The sequence below is a fragment of the Nomascus leucogenys genome, chromosome 4, assembly GCF_006542625.1.
Source record: "Nomascus leucogenys isolate Asia chromosome 4, Asia_NLE_v1, whole genome shotgun sequence".
In the NCBI taxonomy this organism is placed as follows: Eukaryota; Metazoa; Chordata; class Mammalia; order Primates; family Hylobatidae; genus Nomascus; species Nomascus leucogenys.
The window spans coordinates 103,473,416-103,499,861 of record NC_044384.1 but is presented as its reverse complement, the minus strand read 5'-3'; the positions used below and the strand labels follow the sequence as shown (position 1 = coordinate 103,499,861).

Sequence of the window (26,446 nt, the reverse complement as noted above, 5' to 3'; positions counted from 1 at the left end):
ACAACAGAGATTGACCCTGTCTCAAAAATAAAAAAAAAAGAGAACAGCATCTTTTGTGGGTTTAAAAAAAATTTACATGTGTGTATATGTGTCTCTAGATTAGTTTGTTTCAGGCCTGTAATCCCAGCACTTTGGGAGGCCGAGGCGGGTGGATCACTTGAGGTCAGGAGTTCGAGACCAGCCTGGTCAACATAGTGAAACCTCATCTCTACTAAAAATACAAATATTAGCTTGGCATGGTGGCATGCGCCTGTAGTCCCAGCTACTCGGGAGCCTGAGGCAGAATTGCTTGAACCCAGGAGGTGGAGGTTGCAGTGAGCCGAGATCGCACCACTGCACTCCAGTCTGGGTGACAGAGCAAGACTACATCTCAAACAAAACAAAAAAACTGCTGAGTGAATAATTCCATTCATGAATGACCATCCTTTGGAGACAGATGTTTGAAGGACTTATGAGATGACAGTCAAAAGTGTCAAGTTCTACTGTAGTTGCCTGTGTATAGAGCATGTACATACAAATGTGACAAAATATTAAAAATTAATAAAATCAGGTGAAGTGTGTACAAGTATAACCTTTGTGTGTGTGTGTGTGTGTGAGAGAGAGGGAGACAGAGTCCCACTCTGTCACCTAGGCTGGAGTACAGTGGCATGATCATGGCTCACCGCAGCCTTGACCTGCCGGGCTCAAACGATCCTCCCACCTCCTATTTTTTGTAGAGGTGGGGTCCCGCTGTGTTACCCAGGTTGGTCTGAAACTCCTGAGCAAGTGATCCTCCTGCCTCGGCCTCCCAAAGTGTTGGGATTACAGGCGCCACTGTGCCCAGCCATAACTTCACCTCTTCTTGAGCTTTAAAATAGTTCAGGCCGGGCGCGGTGGCTCACGCCTGTAATCCCAGCACTTTGGGAGGCCAAGACGGGTGGATCGCGAGGTCAGGAGATGGAGACCATCCTGGCTAATATGGTGAAACCCCGTCTCTACTAAAAATACAAAAAAATTAGCCAGGCGTGGTGGTGGGTGCCTGTAGTCCCAGCTACTCAGGAGGCTGAGGCAGGAGAATGGCGTGAACCCAGGAGGCGGAGCTTGCAGTAAGCCAAGATTGTGCCACTGCACTCCAGCCAGGGTGACAGAGCAAGACTCGTCTCAAAAAAAAAAAAAGGTTCAAAGGGGTGGGCACAGTGGCTCATGCCTGCAATCCTAGCACTTTGGAGGCCGAGAGAGGACTGCTTGAGGCCAGGAGTTCGAGACCAACCTGGCCAACATATTAAGACCCCATCTCAAAATTTGAAATTTCTGCTGGGCGTGGTGGCTCACACCTGTAATCCCAGCACTTTGGGAGGCCAAGGCGGATGGATCACCTGAGGTCAGGAGTTCAAGACCAGCCTGGCCAACATGGTGAAACCCCCATCTCTACTACAAACACAAAAATTAGCCAGGCATGGTGGTGCACACCTGTAATCCCAGCTACTCAGGAGGCTGAGGCAGGAGAATCGCTTGAACCCAGGAGATGGAGGTTGCAGTGAGCCGAGATCATGCCACTGCATTCCAGTCTGGGTGAAAACAGTGAGCCTCTGCCTCAAAAAAAAAAAAAAAAAAAAAAAAAAAAAAAAAAAAAAAAAAGAAGAAGAAGAAGAAAAGAAAGAAAGCAAGAAAGCGAAAGCAAGCCAGGTGCAATGGCTCACGCCTGTAATCCCACTACTTTGGGAGGCCGAGGCAGGCGGATCACCTAAGGTCGGGAGTTCAAGACCAGCCTGACCAACATGGAGAAACCCTGCCTCTAGTAAAAATATAAAATTAGCTGGGCATGATGGCGCATGCCTGTAATCCCAGCTACTTGGGAGGCTGAGGCAGGAGAATTGCTTGAACCCGGGAGGCAGAGGTTGCAGTGAGAAGAGATTGTGCCACTGTACTCCAGCCTGGGCAACAAGAGCAAAACTCTGTCAAAAAAAAAAAATTGAAATAAATTTCTTAATTTAAAAATGTTTTTTTTTTAAATAAATTGGTTCAAAATAAAAAGGTGGCATAAGAACATGGTCCTGCAGAAGTCTCCCTTGGACCATCCTAGTTAAGCTGCACTCTGTCCTACCTCTCCGCCTGTCCTCCTGTTCTCTTAGCATTTATATGGATCCCCACTTGGATCTCTGCTGCAGCAGGGTCCTTGTTGGTCCTGCTCGCTGTGATATTTTTACTGTACTGTGCTTTACTGTAGTTACATTTTTATTGTCAGTGCCTGACACATAGCAGGCTTGCAATCCTTTTAGAATGGACACAGATGACTGATGGGCAGCTCTTTGGCCCCCTTTTTTCTTTTCACCCTGAAATTGGTAATAACATGAAGTGTTTCAAAGCATCATATCATATCAGGTTTTACAGAATGAGAACTTCACACTTTTCTGGCATTTGCGTAAGGAATGGTCACTTTGTACTTGAAGGAGGTCACATGAGAACAGTAGCCCCACAGGTCAGACTAAGGACAGTCGGGGAGACTGGAAGAGCCAAAGTTCACCTCAGGATAAAATTACATATGAAAATGGCTTGTTATGTGCAAGAGGTTGCTTGATATGCTAAAATATGCTCCAAGTGCAAGCCACAAATCACCATGTCCCACAAAAGCATCATGGAGCCTCTGCCCTAGAACCCAGTTCCGTGCAGCACTCACATGCGGGGACCTCTCTCAGAAGAAAACTCGCAGTGAAACACAACAATGACACGCTTGCCATCAGTAGGTACAATGGGCTTCTTCAGTAAGAAGTCTTCAACCTCTTCTTCCATGTGCAAGTTCACTGCACCCTATGAAGACAACAGAGACCCTTGGAACCTGCACGTTTCACACATGAAGTAATGATTCAGCAAGATGTAATGATTCATCAAGAGTGATCTTTAAGTCCACAAGACCAGTTTGTGATTTTTGCAGTTCTTCTGGCTGAATAGCCCAGTAGACCATCTGGCACCTGTATCTCAATGGAGTTTTGTGGGTCCATACACATTCATCATACAGTAATGCACATGGGGACTGGAAATGGGCAATTCAAATATGACAATGGTACACTTTATAGGTAGTTTTATAAATTTGGGGATTTTCAAAAGCTACAAGACAATGGCAAACAGTAACATCGTATTTAAAGTACCTCCTTACTATATTTAAACACTATTAATCGGGTAAAACATTAAAACGGCAGGCCAAGCGCCGTGGCTCACGCCTGTAATCCTAGCACTTTGGGAGGCTGAGGTGGGCGGATTGCCTGAGCTCAGGAGTTCGAGACCAGCCCAGGCAACATGGTGAAACCCTGTCTCTGTTAAAATACAAAAAAAAAAAAAAAAAAAAAAATTAGCCGACCATGGCAGCATGCACCTGTAGTCCCAGCTACTTGGAAGGCTGAGGCAGGAGAATTGCTTGAACCCAGGAGGCAGAGGTTGTGGTGATCCGAGATCATGCCACTGCACTCCAGCCTGGTGACAGAGCGAGACTCTGTCTCAAAAAAAAAAAAAAAAAAAAAGATTAAAACAGCAAAATCAGATCAGTTCCTTTCTTCTTGGGAACGTGTGTCCCAACACGCCCCTCCACCAGGCAGCTTGCTGAACAATCAACTTTGGAGGCATCACTAAGCCTGGCACAGACACCGGGACATGTTGCCAGAGATGGGCTTCTCCTCATCAGGAGCCCTGGGGTGCTCAGACATTGGTACCCAAGCCTCTTAAATGCTACAAAACCCATTCTGATCCCCCTGAATGACTTAAACATCAGTGGGTACCTCCTACAAGTGTCCTTGATAATGATGGTGTGAGGGACAAACATGAAGAGTAACTGTAGCACAAGGTGGTAGAGAGTATTGCAGACAAGGGAACATTCGTTAAGAGCACCTGGAATCAAAAGCCTTCCACACTCACTGTATTGTTTCAAAATTCTAACAACTAGCATATGAGCTAAGCGGCCAGGTGTCACTGTCCTCCCCACTTTAAAACCACAGATCTTGTTTAGGGCTCCTTCTACAGCAAGTCTCACGAATCCATACCTTGATGTGGCCTCCCTCGTATTCATATGGGTATCGACAGTCAATGATAACAAACTCTTTAATGAGGTTGGCAAACTTGCCATTCAAAACAGATGCCATCTGTTGAGAGAAAACCAAAGAGAATCAACTTTGACCGTCAGGAAAAACTAGATTGAAGTACCCGATGTGTGGTAGGTTCCAAAAGGATGGACTTACAATTTCTGGAGAGATGTATTTTAAATCCTGATGTTTCCCAGCAACTGTATGAAAGAGATAACCCTTAAAAAGAAAAAAAGATACTTAGAGAATCTGAAAGCCTATATATTATTCACACTTATGCTGTTTTGTCTGGCTTGTAGGAGGCATCTTTTAAAAAACAAACATTAATGGCCGGGCACGGTGGCTCACACCTGTAATCCCAGCACTTTGGGAGGCCGAGGCTGGTGGATCATCTGAGGTCAGGAGATCGAGACAAGCCTGGCCAACATGGTGAAACCCCATCTCTGTTAAAAATACAAAAATTAGCCAGGCATGGTGGCATGCACCTGTAGTCCCAGCTACTCAGAAGGCTGGAGTGGGAAAATCGCTTGAACCCAGGAGGCGGAAGTTGCAGTGAGCTGAGATTGCACAACTGCACTCCAGCCTGGGTGACAGAGCGAGACTCCATCTCAAAAAACAAACAAACAAACAAACAAACATTAGTACACACTAGTTACTCTTCTAGTTACTTCATTAACATCCTGACATTTAATTTTCACACAAACCAATGAGGTATATTATCCCCATTTTGAGCACCTTATCCAAGGTTACCTAGCTAGTAAGGCAGATTTAAATAAAGAAACCTCAGGTAATCTCATTTTCCTCCTGCTTTTGTCAAGAATCCACATGTCAGTAGTTAGACTGCGAATAGCACTTAAACATACAGATTTCACTCATATACTGAGCACCTGCTATGTCCAGCATGGTGCAAGGCACTGGGGATAGGAAAAAAGGAGACCTAGCCCAGCCTTGAGGAGGAAGATGCGCACATTAGCAATTACTCATCAGGGCGACTGGCTGAGCCAAGAGTTCATCTATCCCCATGCATATGCCCATTAAGACAAATATAACCAGGCCTCAATTCAAGCTGAAAATTCTACTGAGTGTGGTGGTGCATGCCTGTAGTCCCAGCTACTTGGGAGGCTGAGGCAGGGGGAACACTTGAGGCCAGAAGTTCGAGGCTACAGTGTACTATGATAGCATGTGCAAATAGCCACTGCACTACAGCCTGAGCAACTTACTAAGACCACATCTCTCCCTGCCAAACAAGAGAAGGTTCCAAAACTGAGGATACCGCTGGGTCTCTGCTTGTTCTCTTCATTCTCCCTGTTCCTTTGAAACCCATTTGGGCTGAAATATCAACGGCCCAAGCCCATACATTCCCCAACCTCCTGGCCAAGACAAACCCTTTTACTTCTCACGGCATGCTGTTTATGTTTACACCTCACTAAAATTTATTTCAGTCTACCATGTGGTACATGTAGTTCATGTCTCACCTCTCCAACCACATGCTAAATTCTTTGAGGGAAGGAACTGGATCTCATTTTGGAATCTCTGCCTAACACATAAGTGCTTCAATAAATGTTAACTAAATTAATGAATAAAACATTGATCTGGTAACCTTCAAGTCAAAATGTGATTAAAGAAGCTGCTGTTGACACATTCCCTGTCCTAGCCTTGTATTTTACTGCAGCCAAGCCTTCATGTAGCATATGAGGCTATTAGAAGATCTTTCTCTAGACTTCCTGGAGGGCCTTTTCCCTCAATGGCCAAGCTTCTCTGAATGGAGAAATTCAGTCTCAATCCCGTACCTTCTAAGATAACCTTTCAACGTGCAGACTTGTAGTGAGGCTACAGATTTATTTCTGTTTTATACTATCCTGCTAATTACTATTTTTATAATAACACAGTTCCCAGAGAGCCTGGTCTTTGGGTTACAATCAAGGTGGTTGGTGGACAGCTCCCTACCTAAAACTGCCCATCAGCTATAGTGATATCTACAGTCTCAGAAACCAACATATACCTACCTGGCCGGCTGCGGTGGCTCACGCCTGTAATCCCAGCACTTTGGGAGGCAGAGGCGGGTGGATCACGAGGTCAGGAGATTGAGACCATCCTGGCTAACACAGTGAAACCCCATCTCTACTAAAAATACAAAAAATTAGCCAGGTGTGGTGGCGGGCGCCTGTAGTCCCAGCTACTCAGGAGGCTGAGGCAGGAGAATGGCGTGAACCCGGGAGGCGGAGCTTGCAGTGAGCCAAGATTGCGCCACTGCACTCCAGCCTGGGGGACAAAGCAAGACTCCGTCTCAAAAAAAAAAAAAAAGAAACCAACATATACCTGATCATGAGAAACTAAGTTTGCTTCCCTATCTTTAACATTCTTTTAACTGCGCCCCTTTGGAGGTATGCCAGGAACCACCCTGGGGAGGGAGACAGGCTGAGTGGGGTTCTAAATACCCACACTCCCTCCTACACTTGCCAGAGCAGCTCTGCTTGCAATTACCTTGGAGAAGTCTCCTATAAGGTCCCTTGGGTCATTGTCCAAAATGTTCTCAATGGTTCCTTTGGGGGAAGATGCCAGGGATAAAGACTGATGAAGAGTCTGTAACAAATCAAAGGTAGAGAATGAGACAAGGGTTCTGAATGGAACTTCTGAAAACATTCACTTGGAGCATGTCTCGAGGAGACTGAAATGTTAATGCCTACATTTAGTAAGAAGTTTTTATTTTATTGAATCTGGAGTGAACAAAAACGAATGTGAGTTATTGACTAGGTCTCCTATTATTCCAGTGTCTAACTGAATTGCTCTGAAACTAAGTTTTCTTTCCTGTCTACACACACACACACACACACACACACACACACAAGCTGGGCATAGTGGTGTGTGCCTGTAGTCCCAGCTACTTGGGAGGCTAAAGTGGGAGGATCACCTGAGCCTGGGGAGGTCAAGGCTACAGCGAGTGGTGATGGTGCCACTGCACTCCAGCCTGGGTGACAGAGTGAAACTTTCTCCAAAAAAACAGAAAGAAACAAGGGAGGGTTAAAACTAGGACTAAGTTTAGAAAAAGTACGTCTTAGCTTTTTTTTTTTTTTTTTTTTTTTTGAAGACAGTCTTGCTCTGTCGCCCAGGCTGGAGTACGGTGGCGTGATCTCTTGGCTCACTATAACCTCTGCCTCCCAGGTTCAAGCAATTCTGCCATAGCCTCCGGAGCAGCTGGGACTATAGGTGTGCGCCACCACACCTGGCCAGTTTTTGTATTTTTAGTAGAGACGGGGTTTCACCATGTTGGCCAGATGGTCTTGAACTCCTGGCCTCAGGTGATCTGCCTGCCTTGGCCTCCCAAAGTGCTGGGATTACAGGTGTGAGCCACCGCGCCCAGCCTACATCTTAGCTTTATTCAATGAGAAGAGGAAGCCAGCTGTTAAAAAGGGGATAATTTGAGCAAAAGGATAATACTTGCAATACACAGAAACACATCAAATGTTTTAACCCATGAATTCCTGATTATTATTGAAAAACAACTATAAGTCTTGCTTTCAACTTTGGAAGATGCTTGGTAGGGCATTATTTGGAAACTGGCAAATAAAGAGATCCAATATTCATCCTGCCTTTCCCAAGGGTAACCACAGTGTTTGATGAGTGTAAGTTTCTCTTTATAGATATATTCTAGCTAATTAATGAGGAAAGAATGTAAAAACTGCAGTATCATCTTTCTGAAATCCCGGTGAAATGAAGTAAAAAATCTGGGCAGCAATCACCAATGGCTGCCCGGCACATTATACCTCCTGATCAAAGTAGACAAAATCACCTATGTGATATTCTTGCCAAACAAATAGAACCGGAATTCAATCCATCCTTTTCAGAGTTAGGTTAAGGCAATATAGGGGATAGAAGACAATGTCTGAAGACCCCACAGGACTGCGGGAACCTTTGCAGGACAAATGACTTGAGCTCTTCAACAAATACAAATATGCAAGAGGGAAACAGATGGAGCACTGAAATCTGCAAAGAGACCTATTGACCAACTACAGTGTATAGACTTTATTTGGATCCAGATTTTAACAAATAAACTGTAAAAGTACTTAGGAGACAACTGGGGAAAACTGAATCCAGACTGGATATTTGACATTTGATAGTAAGAAATTTAGCTCTGCCGGGCGTGGTGGCTCACGCCTGTAACCCCAGCACTTTGGGAGGCCAAGGTGAGTGGATCGCTTGATGTCAGGGGTTCGAGACCAGCCTTGCCAACACGGTGAAACCCCGTCTCTACTAAAAATATAAAAAATTAGCCAGGCGTGGTGGTGGGCGCCTGTAGTCCCAGCTACTTGGGAGGCTGAGGCGGGAGAACTGCTGGAACCTGAGGGCGGAGGTTGCAATAAGCAGAGATTGAGCCATGGCACTCCAGTCTGGGCGACAGAGCGAGACTCGGTCTCAAAAAACAAACAAACAAACAAACAAAAAAACACGCAGAAATTTGGCCCTGTATGATATGTTTGTGTGAGGAAAAACCCCACAAACTCAAAGTGCTTTTTCTTATTCCCTCACTCAACAACAACAGAGGACAGAAGTGCTGTTACCCCCAGATATGAGGCGATTTCTCCCTACCAGCAAGCAAGCAAGCAATTCTGCAGTGGAAAATAGTGGGTGCCGTCCAATTCAATTCTGACACTATCTACCTGCAGAGTGTCAGATCAGGAAGTTGAGGGCCCAGTCCTCAAAACCGCACCACCCTTCAGACACCAGTTGGGCCTCTGGAACTTCTGATCCACAACCACCAGCTTTAAGTGGGGGTTCCCATGACCCCTTCTTTGCGTTTAATTTGCTAGAAGCGGCTCACAGAACTCAAGAAAACACATTTACCAGTTTATTATGAAGGATATTCAAAGGATATAGAAGACATGCATATGGTGAGGTATGGGAGAACGGACATGGAGCTGCCATGCTCTCCTTGGGTGCCCCAACCTTCAGGAACTTCCATGTGTTCAGCTATCCAGAAGCTTTCTGAACCCTGTCCTTTCAAGGTTTTAGGGAGGCTTCATTACATAGAAATGATTGATTAAACCACTGGCCATGAGTGATCAACTTGACCTTTAGCCCCTCTCCTTTCCCTAGACAATGGAGGGTGGGGCTGAAAGTTCCAACCTCTAATCATGTCTCTGTCTTTCCAGTGACCAGTCCCACCCTGCAGCTATCAATCATTAATATATAGAAAGATATGACCTTGGATATTCCAAAGATTTTAGGAGTTATATGACAGAAGGGGAGGAAAACTAAATACATATTTCACAATATCACAGGTATGATAACTGTACTCTAGCAATGCTTGACATTTTCTCCACAATGGAATTTAAAATACTAAAATTTAAAATATATGAAAATAAACCAAAACATGAGGGCCAATATACAAAATAATTATTAACAGTATTATTTTATCCAAGAAAAGTTTTACAAATATGGAAATAAAAAGGTCAATCTCTATTATGGTAAAAGAAAATGAATATTCTGGCCGGGCGCGGTGGCTCACACCTGTAATCCCAGCACTTTGGGAGGCCGAGGCGGATATATCACCTGAGGTCAGGAGTTCAAGACCAGCCTGGCCAATTTGGTGAAACCCCACCTCTACTAAAAATACAAAAAAATTAGCCGGGTGTGGTGGTGGGCACCTGTAATCCCAGCTACTCAGGAGGCCGAGGCAGAGAATTGCTTGAACTGGGGAGGTGGAGGTTGCCGTGAGCCAAGATCCTACCACTGCACTCCATCGTGTCTCAAAAAGAAAGAAAAAGAAAATGAATATATATTTTTTTGAGATGGAATCTCACTCTATCACCCAGGCTGGAGTGCAGTGGCGTGATCTCTGCTCACTGCAACCTCCACCTCCCGGGTTCAAGCGATTCTCCTGCCTCAGCCTCCTGAGCAGCTGGGATTACAGACCCATGCCACCACACCTAGCTATTTTTGTATTTTCAGTAGAGACAGGGTTTCACCATATTGGCCAGGCTGGTATGGAACTCCTGACCTCGTGATCCGCCTGCCTTGTCCTCCCAAGTGCTAGGATTACAGGAGTGAACCACAGCACTCAGCCTGAATATTATTAAATATTGATAGATATTTTCTGACATGTATACAATGTAAAGTTTCATAAATGTTCTTGCCTTTATAACCCACAATTTCATTTTTAATTAGAAATAAAAGGAAAATCAGGGGAAGGGAAATTCTAAATGTCCAGAAGGTGATTTATTCAATTATTTCTAGTATATTTGTAAGCCAAAACACTATCAGCCAGGTGCATTGGCCTGTGCCTGTGGTCCCAGATACTTAGGAGGCTGAGGTGGGAGGACTGCCTGAGCCCAGGAGTTCAAGGCCAGCCTGGGCAACACAGTAAGACCTCTTTTCTACAAAAAATAAAAAAAAATTTCTTTAAAATTAACTGGGCATGGTGGTGCATGCCTGTAGTCCCAGCTGCTAGGGGGGCTGAAGCAGGAGGAGTGCTTGAACCCATGGAGGCTGTACTGAGCTGTGATCGTGCTACTGCACTCCAGCCTGAGGGACAGCGCTAGACCCTGTGCCCCCGACAAACAAAAAGAACAAAAACCAAAACCAAACAACTCTCCCAAAACAAAAATACTATGCAGTTATTAAAATATTCTTTTAGAACAATACTTTAAAAACATTCATAAAGCATTAAAAACAAAAGCAGATACGATAAGGCAGTAGGCCTAAATGCTAAATGTTTTCCTAGCTGTTATCTCTCTAACCTTTTAAGACTGTGATGAGATTTACTTAAACCTTTTCATGCCATAGAAAACACAGGCAGTTCACCATTTTATAATGCTTAATACCAAACCTCAATATAAGGACAGTATAATGAAGGAAAAACAAACAAATAAACCAGTGTTTTGTGTGTCTAGCCACGGAATAAATAGAAAAAATAACACAAAGGACCACAGGACTTAGGCCCAGACAACCATGAAACTAGCTCACCCATGCCAGGTGCTGTGTCTAACACCTATGATCCTGGCACTTTGGGAGGCCAAGGCAGGAGGATCGCCCTGAGCCCAGGAGTTTGAGACCAGCCTGCACAACATGGCGAAAGCCTGTCTCTACAAAAAATACAAAAATTAGCTGGGTTTGGTGGCACACACCAATAGTCCCAGCTGCTTGAGAGGCTGAGGTGGGAGGATTGCTTGAGCCTGGGAGGTGGAGAGTGCAGTGAGCGGAGATCATGCCACTGCACTCCAGCCTGGGTGACAGAGAGACCCTGTCTCAGAAACAGGAAACAACAAAACAGCCTATACAACTATGAGCAATGCAATGAATTAACTTGAAGAATTAGACAGGGCTGGGCGCGGTGGCTCACGCCTGTAATCCCAGCACTTTAGGAGGCCGAGGTGGGCAGATCACAAGGTCAGGAGATCGAGACCATCCTGGCTAACACTGTGAAACCCTGTCTCTACTAAAAATACAAAAAATTAGCCAGGCATGGTGGCGGGCTCCTGTAGTCCCAGCTACCTGGAGGCTGAGGCAGGAGAATGGCATGAACCCGGGAGGCAAAGCTTGCAGCGAGCCGAGTTCACACCACTGCACTCCAGCCTGGGTGACAGAGCGAGAATCTGTCTCAAAACAAACAAACAAACAAACAAAACAAAACAAAGCAAAACAAAAACAGACAGACCTTTATAAATATCAAGTATTTAATAGGCCGTGATAGGTCTGGATTAAAAGGAAATAAAATATCTACAACAAATGATAATAAAAACATTTCAGGTCAAAAGTTATGAGACAAATCTAAAGCAGTGGGAAATTCATAGATTCAAATAGATTTATCCAGAAATAAGAAAATTAAAAACGAATGAGTTAACCATTCAACTCACGAAGCTGGAGACAGCAGCAACACAACAAGCCCCAAGAAAAGCCTGCTCTCCCTAGGCAAAGGATGATCTATTGAGGCAGAAGACTTTTAGACAATAATCATTCTACTAGTCAATACAGAAACAATTATGGCCAACAGCAAGCGGGGGCCTCCACCTTTGCCCAGCTGTCATACAGTGCCCCAGTCACCACCCCACTGGGATGGAATGAACTTCCGCTCCCTCCCAGCAATAATGAGACAAGTCCCCACCCAAGGTGTCAATGGAGTTTGTGCTGGGGACTTCCACCCACACCTTTCTTGCAGTATCAGAGGAAGCCTGCTAAAACATAATATTTACATGGACCTGAGACTCACAAATATACAGGAGACAATGGAAGAATCACTGGTCATACCAAGAACCAGAAAAATCCCAACTTGAATAGGAAAAGACAATCAACAGATGCCAACCACACTATGGATGGATGTTGGATTTGTCTTACAGATTTTAAAGCAGCCATATTGAAAATGCTTCAACAGGCAATTATGAACATACTCAAAGCAAATGAAAAACCAACATGAAAACAGCCAAGTATCAGCCAGGTGTGGTGGCTCACACTTGTAATCCCAGTGCTTTGGGAGGCCAAGGCAGGAGGATCGCTTGAGGCTAGGAGTTCAAGACCAGCCTGGGCAACATCGCTAGATCCCATCTCTATTAAAAGACACACACACAACCCAACAAAACCCCAGCAAATCTTAGCAAAGAAAATAAATGAACCACTAAGTGGAAATTTTTAGAACTGAAAAATACAGTATCTGTGCTAGAGCAAAAAGGAACCTAGGAAACTAACCTCATGGGCCTTCTCTGGATTAGTTGACTCTTTGGGGCTGGCCCCAGACATGCTCTTCCTCCTCTTTGTATTTCCAGGTGAAGACTCCTCTTGAGATCGTTCTGGTCTCTTCAACACTGACCGAGTGCTGGAGCTACACAGGGAAGGGGAGTCAAACAGCTTGCATCGGTTGTCCTTACAGGAAAAAAAACAGACAGACCCATCTTTCATTAAAACCTGTTCACTTGAATGGTAAGACAAATAAACCAAAGGTTTCCTGGGATGATTTAAGATCAATTCTAAATTAGCAAACAGACACTGCCGATTCATCTAGTCCTAGCAACTCTCATAGGGCCTGGCACATAGTAGGCACTGAGCACTTAGTGCTCAATGAATATATACTCAGCTGACATTATATAGAGATGAGCAAAACGTCCTTTGACCTCACAAAAACTGTCTACATAATCCTGCGTCAAGAGAAGTGCGACCTTCCAGTCACGAACACATTTTTGGCTTGCCTATCTTTCCTTCCATTTTATTACTTGCACCTTGCTTAATTAAGCAGCTCAACGGGTTTAAATACCCCACCTAAATCCAGAAAAGATGCACAGTAGCCAGGTTATAATAAAAATGGGGGCATCATTGGTTAAGGTATAGTTAAGATGGTAAATTTGGAGGGAGTAGGGATGGGCAGGGTAGCAAATGCCTTTCAAAATTGTGTTCAACGTCTTTTTTTCTACTTGGTCTTTTAAAGACTAATTTCCCAGGCTGGGCGCGGTGGCTCATGCTTGTAATCCCAACACAGTGGATCACTTGAGGTCACAAGTTCAATACCAGCCTGGCCAACATGAAGAAACCCCGTCTCAGGCCGGGCATGGTGGCTCACGCTTGTAATCCCAGCACTTTGGGAGGCCGAGGCGGGCGGATCACGAGGTCAGGAGATCGAGACCACGGTGAAACCCCGTCTCTACTAAAAATACAAAAAAATTAGCCGGGCGTGGTGGCGGGTGCCTGTAGTCCCAGCTACTCGGAGAGGCTGAGGCAGGAGAACGGCGTGAACCCGGGAGGCGGAGCTTGCAGTGAGCTGAGATTGCGCCACTGCACTCCAGCCTGGGTGACAGAGCGAGACTCCGTCTCAAAAAAAAAAAAAAAAGAAAAGAAAAGAAACCCCGTCTCTATTAAAAATACAAAAAAATTAGCCAGGCTTGGTGGTGCGTGCCTTTAATCCCAGCTATCCAGGAGGCTGAGGCATGAGAATCACTTGAAGCCAGGAGGTGGAGGTTGCAGTGATCTAAGATTGCACCACTGCACTCCAGCCTGGGTGACAGAGCAAGACTCTGTCTCAAAAAATAAAATAAAATAAAATAAAATATAAAATAAAATAAAATAAAATAAAAAATAAAGACGAATTTTCCAGAGTCCAAGGGAAGCCAATCTGGTAGCGAGAGTCAGCTCTCTAAACGCATCTCAGCCTATTCTCGACTCCATGTGTCTTGGCCTGGCTTTTCCTTCTGCACAGAATGTCCTTTCACATCTCAGTAAACCATTCATTTTCAAGTTGATGCTAACATTTCAATGTCACTTCTTTGAAATCTTCCTGATACTCCCCAGTAGAATGGATCACTCCCACATCTGCTCCCATACAGACCAGGGATTTTCTCCCTCTTTTGTCTGAAGTTTATTTTCCGTTACAGCTCCCAGCAATGGTTAGTTTGTAATAACCATTTGTGGAAGACATTTGCCCACTATTAAGAGCTTACGAGCCCATGCTTATGATTTTAAAATCAAATCTATAAAACTAATAGCCACTTCCAAAGTGTTCTCATATTTTATGTAATTTTATGCCTATCAAAATGACCTGGTAAATTTACTCATAACATTTGTACTGGGTTAACATATTTTCTCAAAAGCTATGCACATGAATGTACTATAATCCGTAAGTGATCTCAAAACTGTAGCTTGGCTGGGCGCGGTGGCTCATGCCTGTAATCCCAGCACTTTGGGAGGCAGGTGGATGGATCACCTGATGTCAAGAGTTTGAGACCAGCCTGGCCAACATAGTGAAACCTCATCTCTACTAAAAATACCAAAAAAATTAGCCAGGAGTGGTGGCGTAAGCCTGTAGTCCCAGCTACTCAGAAGGCTGAGCCAGGAGAAGCACTTGAACCCAGGAGGCAGAGGTTGCAGTGAGTCAAGACTGCACCACTGCACTGCACTCCAGCCTGGCCAACAGAGGGAGACTCTGTCTCAAAAACAAAACAAAACAAACAAGCAAACAAAAAAACTGTAGCTCATTTGTTCTGTAATTATAGTTCAGGCTATTGATAATTTAAAAATACGAACTTACCAATTTAGATGTGTACCTAAGGGTGTATATCTCTGAATATACAGGTGTATATACCTGCGTAGACACATTCTTGCTTCTAACTTTGAAAGTATCCCTATGATGAAAACAAGAATCTATAGCGTGTGTATGTGTATGTGATTTTGAATATATATACACACATACACTGTAGATTCTGTATCTACATATACTATTTTATATTATATATATGTAATATACATATTATATATAATTTTTAAAATTGAAAATATCTACCTGAAAATACCCAGCCTCAGGTAGGTATTTTCAATGATACCCAGCTGGGCACAGTGGCTGATGCCTGTAATCAGTACTTTGGGAGGTCAAAGTGGGCAGATCACCTAAGGTCAGGAGTTCGAGACTAGCCTGGCCAACATAGTGTAACCCTGTCTCTACTAAAAATACAAAAATTAGCTGGGTGTGGTGGCAAGCACCTGTAATCCCAGCTACTCGGGAGGCTGAGGCAGGAGAATCACTTGAACCTGGGAGGCAGAAATTGTAGTGAGCCAAGATTGAGCCATTGCACTCTAGAATGGGCAACAAGAGTGAGACTCCATCTCAAAAAAAAAAAAAAAAAAAAAAAAAATCCTGTGAGTTACTGTTGCTTGTCTAATTTTATGCTAGGTTCTGTGGAATATAAATGAGAATAACCTAAAAAAAGTAAAGTCTTCAGGCTAAAGGCTTCAGATAGGCTTTTTTCAAACTGACTAGATGGTAAAAGCTAGGAATGACCATGGTCCCTCCTAATCCACACTCCTCATAGATCAGGAGACATGCAGAGAGATATCATGACTAAAGGTCATAATTTGTAGGTAGCCAAAGTGAGGCCTAAAACTCAGATCCCCAAATCCTATCATTCATTTCAATCTTTGGCTATACTCAACTAAGGACTACCCTGTCCAGTGCCCCAATCACTTAGGGCTTCCTCCAGACACACTAGAACAACTCACAAGGTTTGTAGTTCTCATGACGAGAGGAGCTGTCCAGAGGCTTGCCATGCACGAAGGGGTCTCCTCCTCATTCTAAAGAAACAGAAAAACTGATTTTAAAAAGAGCCTGTAGAGACTAACATTTGTTTAAGTGCTTTAGGTGTGTTTCTCCCTGAAGAATACCAGATAGGCCTGGATAGGAAGTATCCTTAATGTACCATCCTATACCATTCTGATTTCATGTTTCTTGCATGTAGACTGATTTCATGTTTCTTGCATATAGACTGTTAGTTAGCTCCTTCAGGGTAAGAAGGATCATATGTCTTCTTTTGATGCCCCCATCCCCCAATCCAAAGGATTTAATAAGGCTGGTAGCCCTATTATTAAATGAATTATCACCAAATGAACAAAAATATCACCTAAGCAAGCCCTGGGGAACTGCTGTTGCTGTTCTTTTTCACATCACATGACTTCTCCAGAGGTAATTAGTAGGACAGGAACACACACACACACACACACACACACACACACACACACACACACACACACACGGTACCTTCAGATTCTCTCCATCGAGAAGGTCCACGAAGCCATCATCCTCATCAGACAAAGTGGCTGTCACAGGTGACTGAGGTGTAAAAACAGGAATGAAATTCCCTGGTTCACTGCTATCTCTTTCATTTGAGGAAAGCTGTAAGACAAAATTCATGGATTAATAATAAATGAGAGCTCTGGTCCACTTTGATTTCCTTGAATGGGTCACTAGTTTTTATGATGAAAACATACTATGTTAAACAAAGCAAAATTTTAGCCATTACTGATTATATGAAAATGTATCCCAAGATTATAAATGATTTGATGTCCACACACAGCCCTGAGTAGTCAGTAGCCTTCACAGAGAACTCTTGCCAGAAGCAATTCACCTTATAATGGGTACTAGAGATAGCCTCTTGTGAAGAACAAGGTTTCTTTTATTAGGAGGTTGCATCAGTGAACACCGATCAGCACTGAGGACTGTGACAGTATGAGAATCTGCTGAAATGAGTTAGGGCAAGCAGATGCAAATCTCTACAGAGACCATAAAATGGCCTAGAGAACGCACTTATATATAACTCCAGTTCTGACAGGGGGGAATAAAAGGTAACTTCCTTCTATAAAATCTATCCTCGTTCTTTAGACTTGGGATTTAAATGCTGCTCAGTTTTTAAACGAGGAATTACTGTGTGCCAGATACTACGATATAATCTTTATACATATAATCCAATAGAAGCCTCACAATACACTAAAGGTAGCTAATCCTTCCTTTTTCTTTAGCAAATCAGGAAACTGGTGCTTAAGAGAGGTTACCAAGATTATACACCTCACCTGTGTGACTCCAAAATCCAAACTCTTCTCACTACACTATCTCCCTAGGAGAAAACCATTCCTGGAATTAAAATGGCGGTACCTCATTAGCCAACCTATAGTCATACTTTTTTTGGGAAACCTCTAAACACGGAATATAGAAAATTTAGAAAAACTGCTCATAAATCCACACCTGAAGATAAATCCTGCCAATACAAACACTGCTAATACTGAATTATTTATTTTCTAGGCACTTTCAAATCCAGAAAAAAAAAAGTTTAGAGTTATTTTTTTCACAGTAGCAGGGTAGTCCCAATGTTATGACCTACAAGTAATCCTTAAAATCCAAATCTCTTTGGGGTATGAATCTGTTGTTAGTTAAGTGGCCCTCCGATTTTCTGAGTGGATCATGCACCAAGGAATCCTCTCTGCAGCTGGCCTATTCTGGTTCTGGCATTAGCTTTGCTTCACAATATAAAACAAGTTCTGAGCAGTCTCTAATCCTCCCCAAGTGCACACTCTGGGAAATGGCAGATTTTTTTAGCCAGCTGAGCCTAGGGGTAGATAACTTTATTATGGGGCAGTACCTTTATCACGAAAGCTCACACTATATCACACCAACGTTTGTGAGGTATGTTCTGGGATTCCTAGGTGCAGATGTGATACAGGCTCTAGTCGCTAAGCACACACCAAATATATTGTTTCTGATACCCAACTCTTAAAGCATTACTGTGTACTTGGGAATTTAGAGATTGCTTATTGAGACAGGGATTCATTGTCCAGGCTGGAGTACAGTGGTCTGATCATAGCTCACTGCAGCCTCGAATTCTTGGGCTCAAGCAATCCTCCTTCAGCCTCCCGAGTAATTGGGACTATAGGAACAAGCCACCACACTCAGCTTATTTTTTAACTTTGTACAGATAGGGCCTCACTATGTTACCCAGGCTGGTCTTGAACTCCTGACCTCAGGTGATCCTCCCACCTCGGCCTCCCAAAGTGCTGGGATTACAGCCATGAGCCACCACACCCAGCCAGAGATCATTAAATCCTGGTTTCCTACTTATGTATATCCTTTGGTAAATCATCCAAACCTCTCTAGTGGTACTTTCCTAATCTGTTCAAGTGGGTTAACTCCACTTACTTCACAAGACAAGAACATATAAAAGTGCTTTGTGCAAATGATAGACAGAGTAGCAATACTGGCTGAACCTCAGAACACAAAACAGATTGGAAAGGTGTATTTTCAGATTTAAGATCCTAGGTAAACCTGGAAGCCAAATGTGGTCATCTTGCTCAAGTTGGGCCTCTCCAATCTATAGATGTTATCAGTTAATCCAATTCAGACCAATAGCAGGAAACTTTGGAAGTAATGACAGTCCCTCTCTGGCAAATACATAGCCCTGAAATGAGTGACCCCAAAACTGCCCAGCAGCCTGAGCGTTCACTGGAATCCATAATAGTTCTTTAAAAAAATAAAAAATAAAAAAAATAGAGATGTGGTCTCACTATGCTGCCCAGGACTCAAGTGATCCTCCTGTCTCAGTTTTCCAAAGTGCTGAGATTATAGGCATGAGCCATGGCACCTGGCCCATAACTGTTCTTAACAAACTACCTTTGAAAGAAGTCAAGTGCTCTCTCTCCAGTTCTTTGAGAAGCACTTAGAATGTATAGTAAAAGAACAAGTTTTAAGTAAGAGATCTAGTGTTACAGCTCTTAAAATTTGTCTTGCAGGCTTTCCAGTTTTTGCCAGAAAGCTCTTAAAAAAGAAAAAGAAAAAAAAATAGGAAGAGATCTAATCCCACCATACATACATTTAGGATGACCCAGGATTTCCCAGATTAACAAGGTCAATTATTCCTTGCACAACTCCAATATTTCAAACACCATCTCCCATTCTTACTACCGCCTGTCTGTTTTCCAGACACAGCAAAACCACCAAGAATGCTTGACAGTCTAGTTTCAAAAGACAAAGTCAAGGTAAAAAACAGCTAGCGCTACTGTAGTGCCTTCAATTCTGGATGAAAGAAGGTGTTTTAGTCCTTTCTTCCTGTCAGGAATTCCCCTATGAAAGCCAGAGCACATACCATCCGAGCTGGGGCAGAGTTCTGCCTCTGTGTGAAGAGATCTTTACCCTCCTGGAGTCCATGAGAGTGCAGGCAGCCACGAGATACAGGTCTTACTGGCTTCTTAAACTCAAAGGCTTCCTGCAAGACATAGTCGAGACATCTACTGTCCATGAAAACCAACTCAGGCCTCAGCTTGGGTGAAAGAGGCAAGGAAGTGGGCACTGATCACCTTTCTGCCTCCAAATTAAAGTTTCACCTAATTCCAACAATGGATCTGTGTAACTAAGAATTTCCAAGGCTCTGTCAACAGCTAACTTCTAAAGTAACATCTTTTTCTTGTCATAATGTATTTCCTAACACAAGTATCTGCCAAATATACAAAACACGATGAATAAGCTAAATCACAAACTTTCTGAAATCTAAAGCAAAAATAAATAAAATCTAATATAATTGCCTGTGAATAGTTGTCAAAATTTTCCATCTAGGTCCATCTGTTTCAGGGCTTCATATTTTCTACCTCTTCCTACCAACTGGAGATAATTTTTTCTCCTTAAAATTATTCTATTCTATACTAAAAGCAATGAAAAAAAAAAAAAAAAGCCCTACTGGTTTACTCAACGTGGACGATTCTTACAAGCATAATGTTTTTTAAAGCCAGATATGATAGAATACATATTGTAGGATTCCACTTTATGGAATGAAAGCACTCACAGGTCCCTTGCCCTAAAATATTCACTTAAGAACTCATAATTAACTGTTAAAAGCAGTTAATGGCTAGCACTGGCGCGGGTGCCTAAGTTCCCCGTTGCCCTTGGTCTTGGGGTCGCTGTCGGCACTGAGGCTGCAGCTATCATGGTGAACTTACTTCAGATTGTGCGGGACCACTGGGTTCATGTTCTTGTCCCTATGGGATTTGTCACTGGATGTTATTCAGACAGAAAGAGTGATGAACAGCTAACTACCTTCCAGAACAAGAGCATGTTATTTAAAAGGGAATTGCGACCCAGTGAAGAAGTCACCTGGAAGTAAAGACTGGATGAATTATACAATGTTCACATTTTAAAGTTCTGAGAGAAATAAAAACGTGAAGAATAAAAAAAAAAAAAAAGCAGTAATGGCTAATATTACAGTGATTTCTTTTTTTTTTTTTGGAGATGGAGTCTCGCTCTGTCGCCCAGGCTGGAGTGCAGTGGCGCAATCTCGGCTCACTGGAAGCTCCGCCTCCCAGGTTCATGCCATTCTCCTGCCTCAGCCTCTCCGAGTAGCTGGGACTACAGGTGCCCGCCACCACGCCCGGCTAATTTTGTTTTTGTATTTTTAGTAGAGACGGGGTTTCACCGTAGTCTCGATCTCCTGACCTCGTGATCCACCCGCCTCGGCCTCCCAAAGTGCTGGGATTACAAGCGTGAGCCACCGCGTCCGGCCTTATTACAGTGATTTCTATGCCAACACAGTACTAAGTACTTTCTGCGCGTTAACTTTTTAACCATCAAATACAACCTGATTGTCCCGATTTTACAAGTGAGAAAACTAGACCTTGCGGGTTAAGGAATGTGCCCAAAATATTGAAGTAAAACAGGACAACTCCAGAGTGAGAGCTCTTTAACCACCACCTATGCTGTTTTCCGTTTAAAACAAAGCTCCAGGCAAGCAACCCTGAGAGAAGCCATTTTGGGGGAAAAACAGGCATCAGTACAGCTTTGCCCTGGTAAAAAGCACTAGAGGCTGATACACTGCTCCAAGCACTCAAGGCTGGAACTCATTTCCATATTCTTTCTCATGACATTTCCCAAGTTGATAAAGAAATCATCAGGAGAGTTCATGGAGGCAGTGGGTTTCACACTAAACCTGAAGATTGTAAGGATTACGAACTGTGGCATTTCAGCAGGAATGGAAAAGCGGAGAAAGTAAATATACAGAAATACAGTAGAGAGAAGGCTGAAAAATTTACAACTGTTTTGGATGCCTACTCTGTGCAATGTCTAAAAGAACAAAAAAGCCAGGCTCACTCAGGGTAGATAACCACAAATTCACCTTCCAAGCCACCATTTCAGTTACTCTGAGATTCCCTAGAACTTGTTGACCCTGTTCTTACAAATACTGCCAAAGAGCCTTTTCCTAAGCTTACAGTTCATTTCAGGGTAAGAGCAAAGAGGCAAGGACAGCCTGGGCAGAGCCTTCCAGACAAACACTACTTGTACATGTAATTACTCCTGTGAGCTACCATCTGAGCAACTCCTGCCTGTCAGGCACCATTTTCAATACTTCATACATAATCTTACTTATTGCCACAACATCCCTAAAAGGTATTACTACTCCTATTTTACAAAAGAACAAAGAAGATTAAAAAGAGAAGAATTTGCCAACATCACACAGCTAGTAAGCAGGATCCAAACCCAGATTTCTCTGACTCCAAAGACCACACATAACGGCCAAGTTTAGCCTCCCAGAAAGCAGCCCAGCCACTTCTAAGCCACTGACAGCCTGTGGGTTTCACCTCTGCCTCAGGTTAGTACATTGAAGTCACACTCACATTTTCCTTGTTCTCATCTGGGTCGATGAGCTGAAAGATGTCATGGTCAAGAGAATCAGAATGGCTCCTCTTCAGAGCTGGACTACATCCCAACAGCTTCTGCTATCAAAGTAAAAAAAGAAAATAAGGCACACAAATAAAATTTCAGTGGAAAATTCAGTTATCAAAAGAAAAAAAGTGGGGGTTGAATAGGGGGTAGGCTAGCTCCTCACACACTGCAGTAAGTAACCATTAAATGTGGCCAGGAATCCACCTTGCCAGGACACAGCATGGAAGTTTCCATTCCATGAGTTTACAGCTAACTTCATAAGGTCTACAGCGACCCCCTCAACAGGGATTACAGTGCCAAAACAATCCCCAAATAATAACATTTGCATCAAAAGAACCCTTCCTGGCTTAATAAAGTTCTGTTAGAGATGGAGGACAAATTCCTCCAGGCCGAACATCTTGAGTACTTATGAGACTAAGGAAAGGCTGGGAATAGTGGCTCTTGCCTGTAATCCTAGCACTTTGGGAGGCCGAGGCAGGAGTTTGAAACCAGCCTGGGCAACACAGTGAGACCCCCATCTCTACAAAAAATACAAAAATCAGCCGGGTGTGATGGTGTGCACCTATATATAGTCCCAGCCCCTCTGGAAGTTGAGGTGGATCACTTGAGCCAGGGAAGCAGAGGTTGCAGTGAGCCAAGATTTTGCCACTGCTCTCCAGCCTGGGTGACAGAGCAAGACCTTGTCTCAAAAGAGACTAAAGAAAAGCAGTTTTGGCCGGGCGCAGTGGCTCAAGCCTGTAATCCTAGCACTTTGGGGGGCCGAGGTGGGCAGATCACGAGGTCAGGAGTTCGAGACCATCCTGGCCAACATGGTGTAACCCCGTCTCTACTAAAAATACAAAAAAATTAGCAGGGCGTGGTGGCAGGCGCCTGTAGTCCCAGCTACTCGGGAGGCTGAGGCAGGAGAATGGCGTGAACCCGGGAGGCGGAGCTTGCAGTGAGCTGAGATCGTGCCACTGCACTCCAGCCTGGGGGACAGAGCCAGACTCTGTATCAAAAAAGAAAAAAATAAAAGCAGTTTTTACTCTCTAAATTAAGTCTCCTATCAAGGTCATGCTGGTAGCTAAGGAATAGATACCAGGTATTAGCTCAAAATAAACAAGGAACTAACTTACAGGTAGGGAATGTATTCTTCTCATGGGATTTTCAAGGCTGTAATGAGATCAGAAGGTAAATAATGAGAATAAAACAAGAGGTATTCATATTAGCAGAGAGATAGTGTTTAGCCTGTAGCTTGGGGGTACAGTCACGGACTCCCATTTTAGGCAAGAGATGGGAGAATAAATTTCCGAAGCTGTCCTGTTCTCAGGAACACCCCCAACAATAGACTTCTAGGTGAAAAAAACAAACCCATGTCTTTTCTTAAATTATACACATTTGGCTGGGCGTGGTGGCTCACACATGTAATCCCAGCACTATGGGCACTATGGGAGCCCGAGGAGGGTGTATCACGAGGTCAGGAGTCTCGAACTCCTGGCCTGGCCAACACAATGAAACCTTGCGTCTACTAAAAATACAAAAATTAACCAGGTGTTGTGGTGCACGCCTGTAGTCCCAGCTACTCAGGAGGCTGAGGCAGGAGAATTCGTTGAACCTGGGAGGTGGAGGTTGCAATGAGCCACTGCACTCTAGCCTGGGTGGCAGAGTAGACTCTGCCTCAAAAACAAACAGACAAACAAACAAAAAAACCCCACATGTTCTTGTAAGGCTATGATGTCAGAGCACAGAGTAAGGGTTTGGGTAAGACCCGAACAGAACACCAAAATTATAGCTAAAATAAAGGAGAAAAAGTTCTGAAAATTGCTGACACAAACTATTCATTCTTGAGATTCCAGAGTGTTTCTAGGGACAGCTAAATCCAGGGCTCCAGTCCAGTGTATGAAGAACTTCATTTAAATAAGGTATTTAAGTTTAGACACGTTTTTTCTACGTATAAACATTTGAAAGCAGTGAATACGTACTTTTCTTTACTGTCCAGTGGCCCAGGAGAATCTAGACAGAAACCTATGGAAAAAAAAAAAAACCTCTCAAGAAATAATACAAAAAACACCATTTTGTCATTAAAATTAAAACACTAAAGAAAGTACCTGGGCCTTTATTTAAGTCAGGCAACAAATATTCATGGCTTGTACTTTTGCCAGAATTGATGTTATGTCTATTAGATTGTCAAAAATGTCATGTCTTAATATTTTCATAGTGTATTTACTGTTTTTTCTCCTATTTGCAAATAACATCAAGGGAAATAGGATTTGAGAAGAGGGTGAATAAAACTGATTCATATCATGACTGTTTGGTTATTCAGATAGAGGTGACCCAGATAACTTTCTGTGAGTTCCAACCACAGAAACAATAGGTACCAGATTTTCTTGGCATCGTTTTTAAACATTTTATCTTGTCAAATCATATGGGGTTTGAAAAATACAACTACTGGCCGGGCACAGTGGCTCACACCTGTAATTCCAATACTTTGGGAGGCTGAGGCAGGTGGATGGCTTGAGGCCAGACGTTCAAAACAAGTCTGGGGCAACATAGCGAGACTTGTCTTTACCAAAATTTAAAAAAAAATTAGTTGGGTGTGGTGGCACGTGCCTGTAGTCCCAGCTACTTGGGGAGGCTGGAGTGGGAGGTTCGCTTGAGCTCGAAAAGTTGAAGCTACAGTGAACCCTGATTGTGCCACTGTACTCCAGCCTGAAGCCTGGGAAACAGAGCAAGACCCTGTCTCATGAAAAAAAAAAAAAAAAAAAGGCCAGGTGCAGTGGCTCACCCCTGTAATCTCAGCACTTTGGGAGGTCAAAGTGGGTGGGCCACCTGAGATCAGAAGTTTGAGACCAGCCTGGCCAACACAGTGAAACCCTGTCTCTATTAAAAATACAAAAACTAGCTGGGTGTGGTGGCCCACACCTGTAATTCCAGCTACCTAGGGAAGCTGAGGCAGAAGAACTGTCTGAATCTGGGAGGTGGAGGTTGCCTGGGTGACAGAGTTGAGACCTTGTCTCGAAAAAGAAAAATACAATTACTGGTCATGACATGCAAGGCAAGCACTTGCTCCCTTTAACTAAATGACACCAAGGTGTCCATCTCACAAAAGGCAGCAGGGTGAAGGAGACACTGTTCAGCATTACTTATATGCCAGCTCAGATGATGCAGACCCACCCACCCATAGCTCATGTGTCTATGTAGCCTTATGGGAAGTGAGGTGTTACAGCCCTTGCTCACCACACTGCTACAAGTGATAATCCTATCCCCAGTTCCATATTAAATTACATTCTAAGACTTTTGCTCTTGCAGTTCCTTTAACCTAAAGGATCTTTGCCTCAAGGGTCTTATCTGCACAAATACAGATAAACTCTGAAGTAATATGAATTCATGAAGAATGAAATGCACTGGCGATTTCCTCCATAGCAGCATCACTGAAATGATTTCATGACACTGTACTTCCAATAATTTGACCTGTATTTTAACCAGTAAGATTGCCTGAATGCCACTTACGGTGGTATGGTGAATTATACTTTACTACCCATCCTTTAAGGGCAAGCACACACCACCTCCTTACAGACATTTGAAACCTATTTCCTTTCTTCATTAACAGCCACAGGGGCTCCTTTGTATTGTTCTTAATAATGTTTATCACCGGGCACGGTGGCTCACGCCTGTAATCCCAGCACTTTGGGAGGCCGAAGCAGGCGGATCACCTGAGGTTGGGAGTTCGAGACCAGCCTGACCAACATGAAGAAACCCTGTCTCTACTAAAAACTACAAAATTAGCCGGGCGTGGTGGTGCATGCCTGTAATCCCAGCTACTCGGGAGGCTGAGGCAGGAGAATCACTTGAACCCGGGAGGTGGAGGTTACAGTGAGCTGAGGTCATGCCATTGCACTCCAGCCTGGGCAACAAGAGTGAAACTCCGTCTCAAAAAAAAAAAAAAAAAAAAAAAAAGTTTATCACCCAATGCCATGACTTCAAGTTCTCACCAAAACTAACCTCCTGGGTGAAAAGGCATGTTTCAGGAAATTCAGAGTATTGCTCCCCACACAGCAGACTTAAATACCTGAATCTGTTGACTCGGAGGAGCCCATTCTCTGCAGATTACTGTTGTTCTTCACCTCCAGTGGTTGCTCATAATCACTGAAACCAACAGAAATAAACCATGAATGATTTATAGGATATAATTGAAGGGTCACATGCAGGAGATAGGCCATGAGATTAAGAAGCAGTCAGCTTGCCAGAAACCATTTCTAGGCCACACCACAAGTGGCAAAGATCCCACTTTGCCACTCTGAACATCCAATTAGCACTTGGGCAAAGGAGAAAAAAGGAGTGGGTGGGCATGGCCTTGGAACACATTGCAGGTTATAATGGCTATGGCAAATGCTGGGGTATTTCCTAAAATAAAAGCATGTGTTCTAAGTACTGTGACAGAGTCGGGATGAAAGTTGAACAGGACACTTTCTGCTTT

The 26,446-nt window shown here is 43.6% G+C and overlaps 2 protein-coding genes and 1 non-coding gene across 4 annotated transcripts in view; 2 read left to right on the top strand and 1 right to left on the bottom strand.

Annotated features, from left to right (window-relative positions):
- CDC25A (cell division cycle 25A) overlaps nucleotides 1-26,446 on the bottom strand; it is a 32,245-nt gene that overhangs the window by 4,526 nt on the left and 1,273 nt on the right. The window contains exons 2-13 of one of the 2 annotated variants that reach the window (XM_003257001.3): nucleotides 26,039-26,115; nucleotides 23,952-23,994; nucleotides 23,106-23,142; nucleotides 21,942-22,043; nucleotides 19,427-19,546; nucleotides 16,555-16,689; nucleotides 16,020-16,091; nucleotides 12,729-12,902; nucleotides 6,534-6,632; nucleotides 4,206-4,268; nucleotides 4,011-4,109; nucleotides 2,657-2,787 (exon numbers count right to left, since the gene is read on the bottom strand). In XM_003257001.3, the coding sequence (XP_003257049.1) occupies nucleotides 2,657-2,787; nucleotides 4,011-4,109; nucleotides 4,206-4,268; nucleotides 6,534-6,632; nucleotides 12,729-12,902; nucleotides 16,020-16,091; nucleotides 16,555-16,689; nucleotides 19,427-19,546; nucleotides 21,942-22,043; nucleotides 23,106-23,142; nucleotides 23,952-23,994; nucleotides 26,039-26,115 (1,152 nt within the window). Of the gene's footprint in view, nucleotides 1-2,656; nucleotides 2,788-4,010; nucleotides 4,110-4,205; nucleotides 4,269-6,533; nucleotides 6,633-12,728; nucleotides 12,903-16,019; nucleotides 16,092-16,554; nucleotides 16,690-19,426; nucleotides 19,547-21,941; nucleotides 22,044-23,105; nucleotides 23,143-23,951; nucleotides 23,995-26,038; nucleotides 26,116-26,446 lie in introns of those variants that run through there. The other variant, XM_030811877.1, reaches the window with a different exon arrangement.
- Nucleotides 19,042-19,101, top strand: LOC115834927. Its single transcript, XR_004029915.1, has one exon. It is a non-coding gene; the product is annotated as a U7 small nuclear RNA (small nuclear RNA).
- Nucleotides 20,234-20,437, top strand: LOC115834798 (NADH dehydrogenase [ubiquinone] 1 beta subcomplex subunit 1). Its single transcript, XM_030811878.1, has one exon. It carries the CDS (start codon nucleotides 20,261-20,263, stop codon nucleotides 20,435-20,437), a length of 177 nt encoding a protein of 58 aa, XP_030667738.1. The 5' UTR covers nucleotides 20,234-20,260.